The following is a 16254-nucleotide window of genomic DNA, read 5'->3' as shown; positions in this document are numbered from 1 at the left end:
CTCATTTCAGCAGTACACAGTCCAATTGTTTACATCACTCACCATGTTGAACTGTTGCTGAAGTTTCTCATTTGCATAGTTAATACAGAACTGCTCAAAGCTGTTGATATCAAATGTCTCAAACCTTAGGGTAAGGAAGCAATTAAATAAATTAAATGTTGTATTTGTTGTTTATAGCCAACATATACTGTAATTTATATGTATAACACACCTACCCATAGATGTCGAGAACCCCGATAAATGAGTGCTGTTTAACATTTGCGATCAGGGCCTTGTTCACATGCTCCACAATCCAGTTAAAAAGCTTGGCGTAGATATGTTTAGACAGGGCATCTCGGGCGTTGGTGGCTTGGAGCCGAGGAAGAGTTTTGATGTAAGTCTCTGTAGCGGTCTTCAGCCTCCTGTGACACAGCCACTGGGACATGTCCTGGTAACTGACCCCCACAAGCTCACAGAAAGATGTCAAGTGGCTGTTGTTTGGCTAAAACAGTATCAGAAAGGACCTTAAGTTACATCACAGGTTAAACAGTGTAACTCACTATAAACCTTAAATACTTACAGCTATTAAACTGCTGTCAGAATCCCTGTCCTTTATTTCTACATTCCCCAGATGAAGAATAGCAGCTAGCACCTGAAACAGGCCCATCTGATATGATTCATTTATCCCTGTAAATCAACACAAACATGACTGGTGAAACAAACGCAATAAAGCTCAATCATTTTACCTAATGGTAATGTGCATAAATGTATGTGTTTTCCTTCTACAATTGTTTATTTCACAAAATAAATATTTGTTGTGTTTTACCTAATAGTGTAAAGGCATTTCGTGTGGTACTGAGCTCCTTGGTGTCATCCACACCATCAATAACAGGATTACGTCCTTGCCTGGTGTACAGAAAATCACTTGCATGTCCTGCAAGAAAAAACAACAACATATTAGTTACACGTATGTTTAAATTAAGTTAAATTTCCCTTGTATTTATTTATTTATTGTTTTTCTTTGTAAACATACAAATGAACAATTAAACAAAAGTCTACAATTAGTTGATTTTACAACACTTTTAAAAATGATGGCCTGTCGCCTAGCAACAAGCCACCTCAATATACGTGGCACTTCTCGATGGAAAGAGCCAGGATGTCAGCAGGAAAGGAAGGGACAACAGCTGCCCATCTGAGAGTGTTGGTTATGCACAAGAGAAAAGAGGCCAACAGAGCGACCATGGTAGAGCAGTGCGCAGGTGCAGAGTACACAATGGGGGCAGCGTCAGGGTCTGTACAACCCCATGTGTTCTAATGCTGCTACTGAATTATCTTAGATCAGTTTGAGACAGCACTTTTGACTCATCATCAAAAGCCGTGGGAATATGGACACTTAAAAATAAAGTTAACACTTTGCTGTATTTGGGTAAGTAGCAAACATCTAGACTTACCTAATTTCAATACTTTTAACTCGGGCAGATGAGCTGAGGCACAGAGCTGGTAGAAGATATGGTAATTTCTCTCGTCGTCAGCCTAAAGCAAATGCACACACTACAATGACAACAATGCAGTGTAGAAAAAGCTATAGTTGTTGTCATGTCACAAATTTCAATGTCGGGAAGAAGAAGAGACACAGTGGGCAATGTTTATTAGAGAGAAATCATTAACCATTGAGGAAAAACGTGTTTCTGAATTGTATTTTAACCACAAGCAAAGGAATTATTGTTTATTTTTTTATTTACCTGAGACAGGGACAGCGCACAATTTTTACATTAACCTTAACAGGAGAGATGCATTGTACCAAGTTGTAGCATCAGTGCTAATTTCCCCCTGTAGTCCCTTGGCAGATTCATTGATTGATTGTATTTATCTGACCTTAACTATCAACTATTCTTCCTGGAGACCTACAGAGCATGTTTTGGGAATTAAAAATGCACAGTCTTAAAAATAAATGTTGAATTTTTTTATGACTTACTTTTCTGGAGTAATGAAATTTGATTTGCGATATATGTTTAAAAAGTAGGATTCTGTTCAGAGAGCACGCTGTAAACAACCCCTGAAAGTCTAAAACATTCACTAATAAGATAATGCAAAAAAGATTGTAGAGGTCTAAAACTACAGGTACAGCAAGATGTTAATAAAAAGACAGGATATTTTGTTCTTTGCAGAGGACATCCTATTATCTAAAGAGTCAAACTGTGATTTTGGTTTGATTGCCATAAATTATGCAGCCCTAAAAGCATAAAACATTTATAAATCCATGGGAAATAAGTAAATGAGCAGTGGTTTCACTTGTAATCTCCAAACTCTGCTCTGGTGTTACTGTGCCTGAATACAGACAGCAAACACACATAAAGGTGCACACCTGCTCACACCTACAAAGGGGTGGCACTTGGCATGAGAAAAATGTAGATTGGGAAGTAGCCTGAAGTTTCCTGTAACATCCTCATTCCTCAAGAACTGCATTGTGTGTACTTGCTCTCTTTCCAGAAATACATTTATAAGTGAAAGCAATAACTGGTGAATTGAACTTAGGAGAAAAGGTTCTTAAATAAAACTATAGTAAACTTAACCTTAACAAGAACCTGGTGGACCATAAGGTGCATAAGTGTATTCATGTGCATTGTAACGAGGCAGACTCCTTTGTCTTCTGTTACTTGTCTGCGTAAAAAAAGCTATTAGTGCCACATAGTTCTGCAGCTCTAAAGGGATCCAGGAACACTCTCACAGCTGAAGTATCAGTAAAAGCTGATTTACTGAGGCACATGGTCAGGTCATTGGTCAAGTATAGTTTATATAAAAAATATAAATAAAAACAGTTCAGTAACAACAGTTCAGTGCATTGTGAAAATATGATATATTGTGTACTCACCTGGAACACCACTCGCGATTTTTCCAAAAGATATGTTCTCATGTTGGCACCAATAATGCGGTAGCGGTTGTCAAAACCAATTTCGATATATTTCCCAAACCGACTGCTGTTGTCATTTCTGGTGGTCTTTGCATTTCCAATGGCCTATAACACAAATATAATAAGGGTACGAAGTTTGCTACAGTAGTTTAATGACAAGAATGAATAGCTGCAAAATTATTCACAGTAAATCAGCAGAAAATGTTGTTAACTAAAGGCCGCCACACAAAGGATTTTTCGGTCTTAAACGATTTTTAAACGTGTGACAAAAAGCGCACACCACAGACACGAGGAGACTCTTATGAGACTTGAAATCCCCGATCACAAAGACTGCTGCGGGATAGGGTTGTGGAGCACAGGCTATAAAGTTCTGAGTGTGATCGCGTCAGCTGTTTCCTGATATATGATTTTGAAAGCATAAAAGATTACAGATAAAGTACAGGAAGCAGAGTCACTATCGTTCATCTACAGCTTCAGATCTGTGCACTGTGTGGATGTAAACAGACACACGTGAGGAACTACGCTCGCCTTTTTACTTTCAAAGAACGCCTCAAACTGAATTAACAGGTTTTGTGGACTGGATGTCATTACTTACGGAGGACAGTTTCTATGGACAATGTGGATGAGATGCTGCACTTTAAATTTACAACTTTACGAGAGGTGAGTAATAAAGTTCTCTCATTATTTTTTGCTATTTCCTGAGTTTGTATCTTGTGTCTCTGTGTCCATCACTCCATCTGCCCCTGATGCACAGTTTTATTGGCTGTTATCATAGTGTTGCTGATGTTTGGTGGTTATGATCTGACAAAGCAGCTCAGAATAACACTGATACCACACACGAGGAGCGCAGCGGCGTCAAAATGGCACACAAAGACAAAAAGTCGGGTCACGCCTTCCCGACCTCAGAGAGAAGCAAATCGCAGCCAAAATCGGGCAAATTCTCCTGTAGTGTGTGGCAGCCTTAAGCTGCTGTGTAGTGAATTCTTCAAGATGTACTGTCCAATGTAGCCAACAAATTTGTATTTATGGAGAGAACATAATAATATATGTGTGATCTTTTTGATATTTTAGTCAGACCTTTAATTACTATAACACTTTGTGAACATTTTGGGCCTACATCAGTTTATATGTCTAAAAGTGTCTAGCATATAATTAGTTTTGCAGGGTAAATAACAATTACATAACACAATTGTGTGTTTTGAGAAAAAAAATTAAAACGCTATTTTCAGTCCCTTTCAATACTGAATATCAACAAATATCAAATTATCACTATCAGTAACAGAACTGAAAAATCTGCAATGGTGCAACCCTATGTAAAAGGTCTGAATGTTAAAAGTAGAATCATTGCTGCAAGAGAGAGCATGATTCTAGTCCTCTTTGCAGCTGGCTCATGATTGGCCAGGATGAATACAGTGACTGGAAGAAGAGCTGGAAATAAAGGATGGGGGTGGAGTGAGCATCATGGAGGCATTTAAAGAGCTCAAAAACCAATGGAAAAAAATACGCAAACATAAAACCAAAATACATACTAGAAAACTACCCTGCAGCTGGATAACATGAGTGGTGAATGCTAATGGAAAGCGTGAACTGAGTGTGCTTACAATATTAGTAAACAAATGGTATGAATGCCATAAACTTTAAAGGTTTACAGTGTAACTTTTCTAGCAAGGGAATGGTACCAGTGTGTTTCCATGGAGATGCTATTGGTTTGACAGGAATGTTTCACTGAATAGCACCTTTAAATTCACAGCAAACATTCAAAAACACCACTTGTAGTTTTGTGCATACAGCTAATAATCCCTCTGTTTGATACTGTATCCACATTAGCACTCACCTCCATGATGGGGTTTGAGGCTAGTACTTTCTCCTCGATGTTGGCTTCACTGGCTGACCCACTGACTGTGGCAAAGTATCTCATTGCGTATTTGGCAGAGACAGTCTTTCCAGCTCCAGATTCACCGCTCACAATGATTGACTGATTTCGTTCATCCCTGATCATAATAATACAAAAGTAAAGGTAAAAAAGACACATGAATACTCTACAGATATATACAGTGCAAACAGTAAAAACAAACAAAAAAAGTTTCTGATTTTTAATGTGAAATGCTGAAATGCTGACGTTTTATGAAAACTCCACATTTAAATTACAATAAAGCCCTACACAAAAATATTATAACATAATCACATCAAGTGAACATTCGCAGGGGACAGAATCTCTATTCACAAAAATAAATATTGAAGGCAATATCTTTGTCTTTCAAGACATTTCTGTGGGACTGTTATATATAAATATATTAAATCAAGCATTTTTTTTTGTATTTTGACAACATTACTGTGTATCTTTTTTTTATTTTTTTTATCATATACATTTTAACATTGACAATTTTATAGATAATTCAACAGAGTGACCATCTAACACATTAATGGCAATTTATTGAGGCAATAGAGATACTGGGACCATTGCCATAGGGTTATTTCTGGTTTAGCTTTGACCTACAAATGCCAAAGATAGAGAGAAGTGACTGGTCTACTCAGGTGACACTGGCACGCACACAAACCTGGCCATCTGTTTATAAGCCTCCTCCGCCACAGCAAAGATATGGGGGTCCATGTCTCCCATGTTCTGCCCGCTGTATGCATTGATGATGTCCGTACTATAGATCGGAAGGTTCTCATACGGGTTAATGGCCACCAAAACAATTCCTTCAACATGGAAAGTGTTTCATGAGTATTTTGCCGGTGAATATTTGAGATTAAGTGAATAACCTACCGCAGTATGTGTAGATGAGCTTGGAGTCGATAAAGCGGACTTTAAGGTTGTGGAGAACAGCCGGTTCATGCAGGTAGCTGAGCGCCGTGAGGTCATTCTCACCCACCAGGATGTCAGGGTTACGCAGGTGAGGCAGGTTCTTTGTTTTTGGGTCCAACTTGTGTTCAAGTTTCTAAAAATTAATACATAAATACCGACGAGCAAAATTAGGGTTGAGCTGAGACACAATTCCCACAAGAGATGAAACAAGACACGAGATTAAGTCCACCAGAACAAAACAACATTTTGACATAATAAATAAATTATGCAGCTGAGTTCACTATTTTGACCTCACAATTTTATTTTTGGAACTTCAGTATGTAACTCAGCAAAGTTCACCCTTTTTTCTCTAAAACAAATGCAAACACATGAAGAAATGTGTTGTCCAATCCATAAATCCCAAAGATATAAACAAGTGGAACACATTTCTATTATAGCTCGTTAAACTCACCAGATCATTTGCAGGAGACATACTGGCCTAATTAAAACTAAGGTCTTTCCCAAAGCTTGAAAAGAATCCTTCAAAAGAGCCCCTAGTGAATGCATCTCCTTTGGTCTCCTCTCTGACTGTCTAAGGAGACGAGGAGTAGTTATGTCCTCTGATGTCCAGTCCCATGTGGGACTAGATGCACAAAAATATGATAAGATCACCCTTTCATCTTGAGTGGATCTTTCACAACATTTTAAACCTGATCTAATCATTTGGTCTTGTTCCATCTTGACCTCTGGCCTGTATTATATATATAAACCTTCAAATCTAACGCATAGAATCAGTTTGAAAAATATATTCACTGCGCTTATAACAATTTCTTTAGTACGCTGCACATGACAAAATAATGATGTGTGAAATTGTAAGAATCCTTTTATGAACTTCAGTTATGTAAAGATGAAATGGATTACTGCATTAATGTTATAATTATGCACATTTTAACATACAGAATTCATACAAGACATTATGCCTTTGTCCTAGTACTTAATAACATTTTTATATATATTATAATATTTGTTATCATTGTAAACATGAAAATGTATCTTAAAAAGGCTTATTAATAGAAATGTGACCCCTGCCTCTTCATAGTTATTGTTTTGTATAATATGTCCTCTTTTATAAATACACTTGGCTGTAAAAAAGTGTTTAATTGCATGTACATAATCTCTGTACTTGGTTGTGTTAGTCACCTCAATAGTTAAAATTTCATAGTATCGTTTGATAGATGGTGAGCCTTTGAGGATTGCGATAATGAAAATTCCTGAATTGTACCATTAAAGAATGTGCAAGGTAATTAAGATACAGCAACAGATGTATAGTGCTTCAAGTAGCATCTTTGCGGCCAGGTCTTCTTTGTGGTGAGTTGCCATAGTGAAATATCAATAGCCACTAATGAGATGTGTGAGTGTTTTCTATGTGATGCAGCTGAGAGAACCAATGAAAGTCCCTTCATCCTTCTGTTCCTCACCGTTCCATCCTCCAACATAAGCTGCAGGGATTGGTCTCCATTGTTGTAGTCCTTCACCAGCTCAGCAGACTTCCAGACCTCGTCCACATCGGGGATCCACACCCGGGCACACTGAAAAAGGGAGACAAATTTTAATTCATTTATTTATATTTGATTACCATCATGGTAGCTTCCTGATCCATATCAAATGATAAATACGTGTCTCCATTATGTTCCCAGTCATGGGAGCATGGCTTTAATGGTAAGTTATAAAAACAAGTAGTAGCTTATGAGATATGCGGTTGTGTGTAAAAAGTGTGGTTTGACTTGCCCTCAAAGACACAATGGATACTATCAAACTACTTCAGTCCATCTCTGGCTTGGAGCTGGAGAGAATCAGCTGATCGCAGACTGAGGGAAAAACAACAGCGATGAACACTGACAGTCACATGGCAGGAGGAATGCAGGGCTGGGAGTGGATGACCGTCTGCAGACGCTCAGACGCACTGGTCATACACAGCAGGAGAGTGCACGGTTAACGCAACGTCACAACTAAGGAGAGTGATGTGACCTTAAAAACCCCAGAGAAAGTTTACCACTTTGTTTATTGATAACAATGAATAAGATTAGACATATTATAATCAAACTAAAGTAAATGGAATATTTCGATAAAGCAGGGGAGTCTATTGCCACAAAGAGTGCAGAAAATTGTATTGTATATTGTATTGTAATATTTAACACATGTAATTTCGGACAGCAAAATGTGTCTATTGTGTTAACCAATTGCTCTTTGTGCTGTTGTCACAATACAAACATGTCAAACTCAATTTTGATATTCAAACCTGATACAAATTGTTCTCATTTGCACTGATAACATGATGACAATAACACACTGAATTTAATAAAAAAAAAAAAAAAACAATAATATTAGTTTAATACTTTTTTGTAGTCTTAGACTGATCAATACCAGATCTGAGACACATGACAAACAAAATGGACGTTTTGCAACAATTTCATGGCGTCTTTTGGCCGTGTTACATAAATGGCAATGAAAATTTTCCAGATACAAGAAAAGGGAGCTCTTTGTTCGACAGGCCAGTGGGAAAGGGACTGGTGGATTTGGTCAGCTGCCTCATTATGGATCTTCTGAATCATGACATCATGGTCACACAACCAGTGCATCTGCCTCCACCCGCCTGCCTGTGTCAGCTTTAGGGATGCCACTGCCTACCTCTGAGAGAAGTACAGAGAAGGTAAAGTTTCAAAGTATGGCATTAAACAGGGCTATCTCCACAGTGACAAGCAGATGATTCTCATTCTCCCAAGGCCAAGGTACAGGTCAGATCTGTCATGATGACATGGATACTAAATGGGCTTGTTTAAGTTAAACTTGTTGAGCCCTTACCACTTATAATAAAAGTATAAAAGTGATTAAAAAAAAAAGTAATAAAATAACTTTTGGGGACAGGCAGTGATACAAAGATACACCATTGTTTTGAAAGCTGAATGGAGGAAAACATCCTCATTTGAATTTGTCTTTTTTTATTTATTTATTTATTTATTTGAGACAGGGACAGCACACAATTTTTACATTAACCTTAACAGGAGAGATGCATTGTACCAGGTTGTAGCACCAGTGCTAATTTCCACCTTTAGTCCCTGGACAGGTTCATTAATCAATTGTATTTAACTGACCTTAGCTATCAACCATTACAGACTTTAAAGACTGTCATTCTGTGATATTTTATTTAAAAAATAGCCCAATTTCTTCCTCCAAAGTCTGAACTATCCTCCAAACCACATGCTTCTATGGACAGAGGCTGTTGACTTTGATTAAAAAAACCCAACCATATCATTGACAATTAGACATGACCGAATTGTGATCTCTAAACCTTTCAATTAATTGCCCAGCCCTACTCTATGCCTTGGCCTAAGAAAAAGAAGTAGATATTCATTTCCAAATGGATCCTTTGGTTTACTTTGCATTATTGGCCTTTTCACCTCCTTGCTTTAAACAGCCTCCTAGCAATGGGAATAGACAGAGCGTCACAGTGATGGAAAGGCGAGGAAGAGGGAGGATGAAGGCTAAAAATAGAAACTGAGTTTGGAGCTGCATCACACCTCAGCCTTTGTACGCTACATTGCAGAGCACACTTCCTGATCCCGATAATTATTCTCACACGTGCAGCTGGCATGTTTCCCACATTTCAGGTTTCATCATTTTAACATGTAATTTAGAGTATCCACAGTGCTGTTTACGTCAGCCGGTTTACTGCGGCAATGTAATGCATTTATAGTGCAGCAATGTCCTCTGGGTATAGCTAAAGAGGCCAGCTCAAGGACAAGGGCAAAGTTATACAAATAGACATATAATACAATCACAATATTATACCAAATAGGACAGAAACTAGCAGCATGGACACTGTATGTTGTGATGAGTCAGAGATGGGGGAAGGAGGAGAATAAGAGCGCTGACAAAAGAAAAGCAGTGATGTAAGTATGACATCAAACGTCACATGACTGTTGCATGGAGCTTGAGCATTCTGGTTTAAACCTTCCCTACAAGGAAAATGCACAGTTTTTAAGGTTGAGTTTAATCTATCCTTGCCTCTTGTTACAGGGTGCGGTGCTATTGATCCTCATGTCAGCCTGTAGTGCTTGTCTAGCACATTGATAAAAACAGCAAAGCATCAGGCAGACACTACACAGTGCTCTTTAAGAATAACATATATTGCCTTTAAGGAGGGAAACAGCTAAGGCAAAGTCTGGTTTGGAGGTATGTGCCCTGTACAACACTAATCCTTGTTTAAGTGAGATAATGGATCAATGCCTGATTAGGATAACATAAGACTTAACACAGGCTAATCTTACTCAAGTCAACTACATCGGTATTTTATTACATTCATATACGACTGTGGCGAAGATAAGTATGGTTAATATGCAAGCAGATTGCAGAGGCTTACTGGGTTTCTGCAAAAATGTAAAAATTATATGAACATTTTATACTTAATATTCAAATAGTTCTCGATATCTGAGTGGGTTTTGCTAATTACCACATCCAAAGCAGTGTAAGAGTCATTACTCAGCTAATTCTAATACAGGAGGTTTGACTCCTGGCTCTACCCCCTGGTCTCTTAAAACTTTTGCGGTTACTCTGATGGCTTTCCAGAAGCAACCTGATCCCACATGATTCAGACTGGTGTTAAGAACTCAGAGCATTAGGTCATCAACAAAAATAATATTATGACTATGACACAGAAAGAGTAATGCCTGGTGTATGCTGACAGCAAGTGCAGTGCGGTTTGGGAATCATGCGGGCATGCATTAAAAGCAATGTGCCCTGCCACACTGACCACTGAGGAGTGCGGGTGCGATTGAGGCACAAATCTGCAGAAAGAATCAGCAAGAACTCTATTTTTGCCAGACACTGTAGCGGTCTGGAGTGGTTTTCAGGTCATTAGAAGTGTATTATCGTGTGTGAACCCATGTGAAACTGCGTTGCTTTGGTAAAATACACAACGTAGTTGTTGTAGTTGGTGTAACAGGGAAACTGCAAGTAACCCATTCAAAGTGTGTACCGCTGTCAGTGTAAACTCAACGTAAGCAAAGATGAGGACATGCAGTGAAAACATTTCCCTGTGACAAAATATCTGGTACATACATCTCTCAAGATAGAAGATACTGAAAATACACTCTGAAGTGCAATCAATATTACTAAAGATCTGAAAGATCTCAAAACTGCTTATTTACTCACGTTAGTGTTATAATCTGTCTATGATTTTGCCAGCAGAATCAATATTGATGGAATGTCTCAAATATTCTGTAGTGACTAGCACAAGGACAATGACAATTGTATATCATTAGCTCATGTTGTTATTATGACAAGATGCGTTTGTTCATACTCAATCCAGAAGCTTCGAGAAACATTCACTTTCTAAAATTATTGGTATGTGAAAAATAGTTAGCCCACAAATTCTCAGTAAAGCTATGAATGGAGTCCCGGACTGCAGTTAGTCGTCACATGATGGCTCTCATGTGAGAATCTGCTGTTTTTCTGCTCAGCTGGCCAGACACAGCATGAGTGTACAAAGAGATCAGGCGTGACACTGGCCAGTAAGACCCTCTATACTACAGTCCATGCTGCCCCACAGCAGCACACTGTGAGAACCAGTGCAGCCAGGCCCACAGCATGCCACAGTTCACAGCCTCATAGAACAAGTCATGACGCTGAGCAAACGCTAATCACATTAGTTTGGCCTGTGCTAACTCTCCTAGCATCTAATGCTAAGTCCCAGAGCACCATTTATATCAGTGGACTGTTGTATGCTACTAATACAATCAAATCAATATATCTAAAATAAATAAATAAATAAAATAAAACAATGCAAAAGAACTATCTGGCCACTTAATTTAAGATCTCACCACACCATGTAGGTCATAGCTGAACAATCACTTTATATTCATGAACAGCATAAGCTAAATATAGTATAAAGGAGTAAATACATATCCACTTTGGTATGACTTCTGTTTAACGTGAGATATGAAATGTACGAGATGGTAGGGAGAAGGGTGTGTCAGGAGTGGTGGTGCACTGTATTTCTTAATAAATTGGAAAATATTGGAGATATCAGTCATCTTTTAGATAGATCAGATATCTCTGGTATCTGTAAAATAAATAACAGGTAAAATCATATATAACCTTTTAGGGGAACAGACACAAGCACCCAAGGGAGATACCAAATGATCTAAAAGACTTACTTGGACAAACATATACTCCAAATCCCGATTCATGCTGAGTTGTTGTTTGAGTTCTAGCACATGCTGTAAATCTGAAGGTCCACAAAGCCTCCTCTCACTGCTCCAGTGCTGAGTCTTGAGCTTGTTGGTGGATGAAACTTCTCATTGTGTCTGAAGACACAAACAGGGTTCAAGGCTGTTCTCTAATGCTCCTCGTGCTGCGGCCCATTACTGGCTGTCTCTGCTGTCTGTCAAATGTTTAGCATCCTTTTTGATCACATGAGTAATGAGGCAGAAATAAACTGAAATCTGAATGAAACACAAACCACTAACCTAAACCAGTGCAGTAATGCAAGCCTCAACCTGTATTGTGATTTATTATTGGCATCAGAAAGTGTGAGTGTTTAATTACTATAAACAAAATGCTATGAGAAGAACTTATGACAATTTTTGGCTCTATGGGTTAGCAATGCATCAACATGCCAAAGTGTATAGAACATGACTACACAATTACTTTAACCAGGTTAAGCTGGTAATCAAATGCACATGGTTGCAATTAGATGTTGGAAGAAAAAAACAAACTGGCATTACAAAACATCTGATGCAACTGACACACCTACAAGAGGATGTCGGTCAACTGATAATTTAGTTTATTTGTGTCCAAAAATCGAGAATTTTTGGAAAGTCACTGCCTGGCTCAGGGTAACACACATTATTACATATAGTAGTGTGAAGCTACTTTGCACAAAAAAAAATTAAAAACTTTGTTACATCAAAACAATAATTTCTCTCTCTCCAGTACCACTGTGTGAGTCATCTGTAGCTCACATTTATTTACTAATAATAGAATGACATTCAGACAGAACCCAAGAACAATATTTTCAAATATTTCTGGGTACCTTTCATATTTGCCTTTTCCTCAGCACCTTTACCTCTGACTCACTGTCTTTATCAAGCAGCAGGTCAGGGAGGGAGCACAGCCAGTGTGTTTGTGAATCTTAACTGAGCTGCTAGAGTCAACTCAATGGGCTTCTATACAGCTGACTCATAAGCACAAAGACTGGACTGTGCTCTGCTCCTGTGCTGGAAAGGTAAGTCACACAGAGGGTCTCACATCAGAGGAAATCGACCAAAACACATCCAACCATTCAGAGCTAAAAGCTGGAGATCCCAGAATCCTTCACTTTCACAGAGCAAACATTTGCATCTTCAAACTGTGACAACAAACATGAAGCAAAATATAAACAGTTAGTCAGAATTAGCTTGAGTTCCCCATTTACCCGGGCTTGGAACAGGCACAAAGTAGTTACAAGTGCACTCAAGGGCCTGACACATGGGTCTTTGAACTCTGTGGAACCTAAATGGTTTTCATTGTATTTAATTACATTTATTCAATGACTGTATTGTATGCATGAGCAGCAGCTCGCCATCATTGGAAATTTACTCAATAAAGTCAATAAAGTTTATATTAAGGATGCACCAATCCAGCTTTTCATTTCTGATACTGATATTGATAGCTACTTTGACTTTAATTTTAAGCAGATTCACAATATTAACCAATGCCAGTGTAGCAACCTTCCTTAAAACACAGTTAATTTACTAAACAATATATCCAGTTGTGGTATGTAACTGTTATTTATCCTTCAAATAACTGAACTGATACTGAACAACTCTGGAGGAATAAAAGTTCAAAATCAGTTTGCAAATAGCCATATTACTTCATTAAAGTCCCATCATGGAACCAATACTTGATCTTGATTTTTCATGTATCTGCACTGATATTCAGTATCAGAATAGGTGCAGGTGGGTTCCTAGTTTATATCTATTTATGTGGCTGACTGGATTTGTGTTAGCTGTATGAATATTCTCAAACACTAAATAATGATAGCCTATTGTATGACCTTTTTACCTAAACAAGGGTACAGCAACATAGGTTCCCATTCTAATATTTCTATGACTGCTGTAGAAGCCCAAACACATGCAACTGAACGCTGCAACTGTTCACTTGTTTTCCTCTCACCAAAACTGTTTTCCAAGATGAACACACCAGCTGTCAGATAGGGGGATGGGTGACTGCATCTCCTTCCCCCTCAACACCAACATCCATGTCCTCACCATTCAAGACAAATCTCCCACTTTACAGCCCTCCAGCCAATATATGATCTTGTAACAGCACCTTTTTCATGTTTTCATAATAGTGCATTCCCTCTAGCCACTCTTAGGCCCTTCTCTTGCACATATCCTTGATGCTAAAGAAAGATGCTAAACGGGGATGCGGCGCTTCGAGCAGCATCTCAGTGGTACCCAGCTGACGACTGACAACCAAAAATACTGAAATAATACAAGAAAAAGTGGACAGAAAACGTGTAGATCTAATGTCAAATGAATATTTGCAATAGCAGTTTTGTGCGCGGGGTGAAACAAGAAACAAAAAAAAAAAAAAAAAAAAAAAAAAAAAAAAAAACACGGGGAAAATAGGCGTGATGGCTGGCACCGCCTTTTGCATCATCCTTCCTCCCAGCCCCTCTCCTCCAAAGAGGTTGATGCCAAATAAAAACAGGTGACCACCCTGTACATTCAGTAAACAAACATACGAAAATAATACTCTACATCTTGAGTCAAAAGCATAATTCAACGTTTTAGAAGTGATATTAATAGGTAATTTAATGAAGGCTACATGCAACATTAGCAATACCCTTGCCCACTGAACGTGTACTGGAAATACATATACCTGCCACGTTTTTAAACCAACTTTCAAACATTTATCAGGATCATTGTGTAAATTAAATCAGGTAAATGCCATTTTCTCAAGACAAAATCATAGTTTTCTTTTTCTTTTATAATGAAAATGAACGTGACAAGACGAGACGCCACGCTACCAGCTGTAGTCAGCTTGGTCATTAACACTGAGAATAAAGACAGAAGCGACTGACATTTTAAAGAAATACATTGCACTTGTTTTACCTTTGTGTACAGCTCCGACGCTGCCATGACGGTCACTCGCTATGTCCTCCCTCCAATCTGGGCCAAAAAGGTGCAGGTCTGCGCGCTACACGAGTCTTGGCCCTTGTTTTCATGAAGCTGCGTCCAGCGGAGCGAAGGGCTAAATCCTTTTGTTGCTGCAGGGACTCATCAGGGGCTCATAGGGGAGATGCCGCAGCTCTGGTCGCCATAAAAACACATACACCTCTTAGTAGCAGCAGCCTGAGGTTTCGGAGGAGTCTCACTTTGCATTGTGGGTACGATGAATGAAACGACTCAACCTCTTCTCCCTAGCCCGGGAGTCTGCACCTCCTCGTGGCCACAGAGGGAAAAGCTGGGGTACTTTTTCAGTAAGCTTTTGACCATAAATGTGTTTGATAAGGAGCTCATAAAAAAAAAAAGTATTATCAGAACATATTTCATGTAGCTTTTGTTTTACATATATTACGCAAATTAGTTGACTGCGTAGACTGTATAAAGAAGTTATATACAGTGGTGGAATGTAACAAAGTAAAAGTAGTAAAATACAGTACAGTAGCAAAAATATCTGTACCTTACCTGAGTATCTGTACTGTATCTGTACTTTACCTGAGTACGTTTTGAAGTGAATACTTTTTACTTTTACTTCACTACGTTTCAGAGTGGGTATCTGTACTTTCTACAATACTACATTTTTGAACAGGACTGAGTATTTTTATTATAGTTTGAGACCTACTGAAAAAGTTGAAGGTTTATTTTGAACATGTTTATAGTTTGAGCAAACAAAAATGCACAAAGAAAAACAGGTAGAAATAAACATTAATTAAATTGTTTCTGATGAACAAAATTCTCATAATCACTATATTTGAAGCAGTGGAAAATAATTCAGCAAGCAGAAAGAGCCCAAGTCATGTTATCTGCCAACTTTTAAAGCCTTGTTGATAGTTCAGTGTGTTTTTCTTTTACATATTACAGTATTACAACATATTATAAGAATAATAGACCAATAATCATAGTAGTTGGTGAGTTGTGTAAAGTCTCACAAATAATGTTAACAGACACTGTGGCAATTCAGTTTGTGCAAAACTATTTTATTTACAAAACAAAATGGCACCAAGTGACAGCAGGGCAGCCATACACATGCGCAGCTCATAAAGATGTAGTACTAGCTAGCATTTCTCACATCGCAGTAAACTTCATCCATACATTAAGGCCAAGGAGAATATCCAGGCCAAAGACATTGAACAACTTTTGATTATAAAGCATCTTACCAAGTTTGCACACAATTGATACGAATTTGTTCCCTGTGGTACAAGATGTTATTACTGTACTGAAAGCAGTAACTATTTAAGCATTGAATGTGGACATTTTGGCTATTAAGATGCATTTCAAATATCACACAACAGGAGACCCCCACAATA

General features: G+C 38.3%; 1 protein-coding gene across 8 annotated transcripts in view; it reads right to left on the bottom strand.

The window, feature by feature from the left end:
• Positions 1-15087, bottom strand: part of myo5aa (myosin VAa) — a 30843-nt gene extending 15756 nt beyond the window's left edge. For 5 of the 8 annotated variants that reach the window (XM_055154652.1, XM_055154654.1, XM_055154653.1 and 2 more), the window contains exons 1-11: positions 11894-12065; positions 7157-7267; positions 5661-5832; positions 5449-5593; positions 4725-4881; positions 2852-2995; positions 1431-1512; positions 806-913; positions 560-666; positions 216-481; positions 43-124 (exon numbers count right to left, since the gene is read on the bottom strand). In XM_055154652.1, coding sequence (XP_055010627.1) covers positions 43-124; positions 216-481; positions 560-666; positions 806-913; positions 1431-1512; positions 2852-2995; positions 4725-4881; positions 5449-5593; positions 5661-5832; positions 7157-7267; positions 11894-11926 — 1407 coding nt within the window. In that variant the 5' untranslated portion in view covers positions 11927-12065. Of the gene's footprint in view, positions 1-42; positions 125-215; positions 482-559; positions 667-805; positions 914-1430; positions 1513-2851; positions 2996-4724; positions 4882-5448; positions 5594-5660; positions 5833-7156; positions 7268-11893; positions 12066-14836 lie in introns of those variants that run through there. The other 3 variants (XM_055154657.1, XM_055154658.1, XM_055154659.1) reach the window with 1 other exon arrangement.
• Positions 15088-16254: the final 1167 nt, after the last annotated feature.

This window comes from Boleophthalmus pectinirostris, unplaced genomic scaffold (genome assembly GCF_026225935.1).
Source record: "Boleophthalmus pectinirostris isolate CB_2022bp ecotype Guang Dong unplaced genomic scaffold, ASM2622593v1 HiC_scaffold_19, whole genome shotgun sequence".
NCBI classification, from domain to species: Eukaryota; Metazoa; Chordata; class Actinopteri; order Gobiiformes; family Gobiidae; genus Boleophthalmus; species Boleophthalmus pectinirostris.
This window is presented reverse-complemented; position numbering and strand designations above follow the sequence as displayed.